A 6,024-nucleotide genomic window follows, 5' to 3' on the forward strand; every position below is an offset into this window, starting at 1 on the left:
CGACCCACTACCTCTATAGATATACAGCTCATTCTAAGGTAACAAAAACACAACAATTCTTATTTCCAGGTGATTATACACTAATGAAAACATAGCTATAAATTTTATATTCCATTTCTGCCAACAGACCCTAAATGTTCCACACTGGACCTTTAATTCGATACAACTTTACTGAAATGTAAATATGAATAAAAAAGAGTGAATGAATAGTACGCTGATTTTAAAGTAGTGATATACAGTACATGGAATGACAAAAGCAGTTACTGCTAATGAGGGCCATAGAACTTTAGAAATACTGAGGTCATAGACCAGATTGCGGAGACCAGAGTGGTTTTCTAACTGCTATTTTTTTTTATAGCTGCCAGTTTCAATTGATGATCACTAAGTTGGTAATTGGAAAATATTTTAATTTAGTGTTCAGGGTTCAGTGTTTAACTTAAATAAATCAAAATCTCCCTCACATTTCGTTATCCCAGTTGCGGACGAGGTCAGTCCAGAGGCCGTCCCAGTTTGGTGGATCAGCCTGCAGTGAGGAGCTGACAGAGGAGAGGGCCTGTTTCCCCTCCACCGAGTGCAAGTTACTACCCATCGACTGCAAAGACGACTTCAAGTGTGATAACAGTAATTAGCGATTTTACATAACTTATGTGTTATAGAATAACTATGCAATCCTCTTAATACTGTTTTATTTCAGACCGACTTCTTTAATTGCTGATATGTTGTCACAACACAAACACAGAAAGAAACATTCCAACATCCTTTCTGCTGCAGGACGCTGCATCAACATGGTTTTAACATGCAACAGACAGAACGACTGTGGAGATAACTCTGACGAGAGAGACTGTGCTGAGAGAGAATTGAAAACTGTGTGTCCAGCAGAGAAGAGAGTGGCCCCTGGGGCTGACCTGGTGGGAAATGGGTAAGTTAAAGGTCAAAAGATCACTGCTGACTTTACAACGTTGGCCCACTACTCCCTGCTGTGTTCAATAAATGACATTCTTTTCTGCCAAATGCTCTTCTATCATTTCATTTCTATTAGTTTGTCTTTTATTGTTACAAAGACAAAAATACTGTATATTTGTACTTATTAGAGCCTGACGCCAACACTTAAAAAACAATAAAAATCAATATATCTTCCAAATTTTGTTTACAAAATAAATATTTTGTGATAAAGATATGTTTCATATCAGTCAGTGGTTTGCTGATTCCATTGTGCTGCCGCGAAAATTCAACTTGAAATGAAATGAAATTAAACTTTCTTCGGCTCTTGAGCTGTTATAGCTGGACAACTATCTTATTTTTGTAATATTTGTAAATTCTGAATGGTAAACATCACTTAATTTAGATAATTTAAGATAATTATGAATATACACACATAAAACAAACAATATTAAACATGGATATCATATGTATTCAATGCTGCCAAGAAATAAAAAGTATTGCTCCTGTTTACCGCTCAACAATTGATCCCATCTAATATCAGTCTGCAGATGTATCGTTACGCTTTAGTGCCTACTGTAAAGATAATTCAATGAGATTTGACTTTTCACTGATGTGTGTTTGAAGGTACGATGCCCTAGCAGAGACGTCGAGGGGACAGGTACTGGACAACATGTTTATGGGGGAATTTTGCAACTTGAGGAGGCCTCAGAGCACGCTGGTCTACCATCGAGTCCCTCACAACTTTGAGTTCTTCAACATGACGGTAGTATTATTAATATTTAATTGTACAGCCCTTCTGTGAAGCTAGCCCAGTTCCAGACTTCCAGATTGCTCACTGACTGTTTCCGCAGTTGGAGAATCGAGTGACCAATCAGAGCTTTGTAGACAGGATTAAAATTGGGGATGTCATCTTTGTGGGTATGAGCCAGAGTAATAGTGACAGAAAAAGGGCATTTCACTCATGTTATCCTGGCTCCTCAAGGGCAACACACACAATCAGAGCCAGATGATGACAAAAAGGTAGACAACCCAAGTCAGAATACTGACACACTAGAAAAGCTCCTTAAATACAGATGGCTATAACTATGACCGTCATTAACACACACACTGACATTTTTTTTTCCTTTAAATTAATTTGTGTTATGAACATCAGAAAAATCTCCTAGTATGTTTTATTTATGATAGAATTCTAGAGTGTAATAAGCTACTTTGATAGCGTGAAAAGGGACTTGTTCTTTCATTCCAAGGACTGGAAATAACAACTCTTATACTAGCATCTTTGACTTTAACATAGTAATTTGAAAAATGTCCATCAGTGGTTTACAGAGAATCTTTTTTCAGCTTTAGCTTTACCACCACAGATAAATACTTCAGGAAAAGTAGAGTTATGTTTTTGTTGTTGCTGTTCTTGTGGTTATTGATTTTAAATTACAAACGTGGTTGTGGTTTTAAAGGTTGGAGTGGTGGAGGACTTCAGCCACAAGCCCGAGCCGCTGCACACTGAGTCTGTCGATGTAAAGAACCCTGTGGTCACTTCATCTGGAAGCATCAATGCAAACAGCCACTTCTTCTTCCCTGTGTTTTTCTTCTCTGGCTCATCTAGGTCGCAATTCATGTCCAACACGGAGGCTTTTAAAGCATCAAAGAAAATGGTGCGTAACACGAACACACATTTGTAGGAATATACCTGTGAGGACCTTTATTAACATAAATCATTCCCTAATCCCCTAACCATAACCTTAACATAAAGACGTGATGGCCAGGCAAAATGTCCCTATTTTTCAAAGAATGTACTCACTCTCAAGGTCTGAAACATGGTCCACCACAAGGTAGAAGGGCAACACACACACATGCATGTATCTGTTTACATTGCATGCCCATTGCTGGTTGCAGCTATACTTTTCTTAATCTTTTTCTTCTTCTTAGTAATTTTTTATATTTCCTTTCATAGGACTCCAAGTTCTTCCGGGTAAACCAGCTTCTGCCTGTGTCCAAGTTCAAGTTGAGGGACCCGGAGGACCTTGTCCTGTCACTGCCTTTCCTCCAGTTCCTTCACGCTCTTCCTCTCGAGTACAACTACGCCCTCTACAGGGACATCTTCCAGCGCTTTGGGACGCACTATTACAGCTCAGGGAGACTGGGAGGCCACTATGACCTGCTGTATCAGTACAACCGAGAGGAAATCAAAAGTTCAGGTACAACAGCAGGTCGGGTGGTCAGAATGACACCCTGGCCTGCAGTGGTAACCCAGAAGTCTATAGAAGAACTGAGATCAAGGTTAGGGTTCAGTATTAGTATACTTTAAATGAATAGGTTGGATGATGTGTTGTCCAACTACACCCAAAAAAGGCAGAAGTGTTTATTTACTTAACGCCCATATTGCTCCTCACTACCTCCCTTACCTTTTACCAATTATTCTGTGTCTTTTACAGCTTGACAAAATGCTGAACATGGCTACAACACAATGCAGTATCATCCAGCAAGACACTGTGCTGCCCAATCAAATATGTGCAAGTGCACAATGCTAGTAGATTACATCATGTTACTGTTTAGCTTGTGATCTAAACTTCTGGATGCAGGAATCAATCTTAAAACCCTGAAATGAGTTAACGTTTTTGCACCTCCGGTTCCTTTGCCGCAAAGTCTTGCTGGTTATATCAGAAGCGCATTTCTCTGTGCTGTCAACAAGCAATTCTGCTAATTTCTTATCACATATAATGCAGATATTTAGAATAACCTCATGAATTATGTGTTCTTGGATAAGTACTTCCTTAGGAAGGAATGGATAACCTGATACGACATGGAGGCCAGAACCAGTTCTAGTTGGCAGTTGCCTCCACAAAGTCAATTCATTCCTGACCTCGCTGGGCATTATCTCTTACATCATGTTCTGATTTCAGTTCCCTTGTTTCTGCATCGTGTTGCTCTACACTTTCCCTCTCCAACAGGTGAAACAGTAGAGCATGTCAGAGGCTGCCTAAATAAAGAGACCACCTGGACCGTCATCCTCTACACCGAAAGCAGCAAAGTATCACGATGCAATGACAACAAGATGACTAAGAAATATGAAGGTTTCTACCAAAATGTGCCAGAAAGCACACATTGTTTATTACTACTCTGCTATTCATGGCTTACTCACTATGAAAAGACCAATGATCTCATTATCTCTATGTTCTTTCCTTCATTCATTCCTTTGGTCCAGGCTCGTTCATTCAAGCAGCAGAGAAGTCTTTCTCTTTGGTGAAAGGAGGTCGACCCAGAGAGGCAGCAGCTTTGGCCTGGGAGAGGCAGGGCTCAGCTCCGGGCCAAACAACCTTCAAGAACTGGGCCAAGTCTGTACTTGACAATCCTGCTATAGTCGAGAGCAAGGTTAAAAAAGGACCACTAAAATGTCTTAAAGGTAGGGTCAGTCAATCTGGAGAAAGATAGCTGATTGTTGGATCTCATTCCCAGGTTGTCAAATACCTGTGCTTTGCTTTGGGTTATGGTAAAAAGCAAACAAACAAAATGGCTTGGAGCGAGCCACGCAACCCAACAGATTGTGCTTATATTCAGAGTTTGTCAAATACCGAAGCCTTGGGTTCATGACCTGGAAATGAAACTCAACATTCAACTATTTTTGAGCCACCAACCCAAAGTGTTGGTATTTATTGAAATGAGACTCAGCAATTAACTATTCTCCAGAATGACTGACCCCACCTTTGAATCCAGCCGAAAATTCAAAAAGAACAACAATAAAAAAAGTTATATGTCTACAAAAATCAGATGTTGCATTCATGTATATTGTGTGTTTATCCAGGGGCTTTCCATCATAGATCTGGTTCGGGGGATCCCATGTGCTGTCACAAAGAGAAGACACCTGAGGAAGGCCCTGCTGCAATACTCAGATGAGTTTGATGCCTGCAAGTGTGCTCCCTGCCCCAACAACGCCAGACAAATTCTCTCTGGCACAGAGTGCAAGTGTGTTTGCCAAACCGGAACATTTGGCACTAACTGTGAACAACGAGCTCCTGACTACACTTCAGGTACAGCAGGACTGCTGCAAAATACAGTATGCTTTGTGTTTAAGTTAAGTTGTGAGGACACTGTTGCTGATTGATGAGTGAGAAGAGGGTAGAAACAAGAGTTGTGTGTTGCAGTGGAAGTATTGTTCCTCATTCTAAATTCAGATTACCTAGACTCCTGGATAATTTAACAATACTGTAGCTTTATGTCATGACCTTCAGTTTGAATTATTCAAACCCACTTCTGAAGGCAACATGATGTCAATGCATGGCAATCATTCTAAAAGTTTATGTAACATTTTACTCAAGGCCAAAAATATCAACTTCACGGTGGTGATTGAGGAGATTGTAGAGGATCACCAAAGTCAAATTCATCCTCTGGCAACCACAAATGTCTGCACAAACTTTAATGGCAATCCATCCAATAGTTGTCAAGACATTTCATTATGTACCATTTAAACAACCAATCAAACAGACCTACATTGTCATCATGTTTCCATCCCACCACCATGAAGGTTCAAGCTTTTGGCCATTGATGGCAGTACATGCAATAGAACTTTAAGCTTTGTGATTTAATCTTTCTTCACAAAGGATTGATTATGTTCACACCACAAATGTGGTTTGGTGTGTGTTCAAATACACAGAGAAAGTGGATGGTTACTGGAGCTGCTGGGGCCCGTGGAGTCACTGTGCAATCACAATGAAGAGACATCGAACCAGGCAGTGTAATAATCCTGCCCCCCTCAGAGGAGGCGAACCCTGCAAGGGCCCTGCCAGACATGAGGAACAGTGTCACATCACCATCTTTGAAAGGTAGGTAAGGTTGCTTAAGACATCTTGACACTACCGGTACATGGTACTGGTGAAAATCATTCTGATTAGAGATTCCCTCTTAACTGGATGCTAAATAAACTGATTCGAGAAGATGTTGGATAAGGACCAGTGTGGATTTAGTTGCATCTTGTGGTGAAGTTGCAGATTACCAACCAACTGAATACCGCTCGCCTTAGTGTGTAGGGATACTACGGTCACTGCCACTGGAGCCACTGTTTTGTCGTCCATTCTGGGCTACTGTAGA

The 6,024-nt window shown here is 40.6% G+C and overlaps 1 protein-coding gene across 1 annotated transcript in view; it reads left to right on the forward strand.

Moving 5' to 3' along the window:
* The window catches only part of c6 (complement component 6), a 14,686-nt gene that overhangs the window by 2,433 nt on the left and 6,229 nt on the right, over positions 1–6,024 (forward strand). Inside the window, exons 4-12 of the mRNA XM_035667827.1 lie at positions 477–621; positions 772–919; positions 1,567–1,705; positions 2,397–2,594; positions 2,894–3,137; positions 3,891–4,013; positions 4,145–4,311; positions 4,742–4,967; positions 5,591–5,759. Of these exons, the coding sequence (XP_035523720.1) occupies positions 477–621; positions 772–919; positions 1,567–1,705; positions 2,397–2,594; positions 2,894–3,137; positions 3,891–4,013; positions 4,145–4,311; positions 4,742–4,967; positions 5,591–5,759 (1,559 nt within the window). The remainder of the gene's footprint in view (positions 1–476; positions 622–771; positions 920–1,566; positions 1,706–2,396; positions 2,595–2,893; positions 3,138–3,890; positions 4,014–4,144; positions 4,312–4,741; positions 4,968–5,590; positions 5,760–6,024) is intronic.

This window comes from Morone saxatilis, unplaced genomic scaffold (genome assembly GCF_004916995.1).
Source record: "Morone saxatilis isolate NCDOM2014 unplaced genomic scaffold, NCSU_SB_2.0 Contig21, whole genome shotgun sequence".
Taxonomy (NCBI): domain Eukaryota; kingdom Metazoa; phylum Chordata; class Actinopteri; family Moronidae; genus Morone; species Morone saxatilis.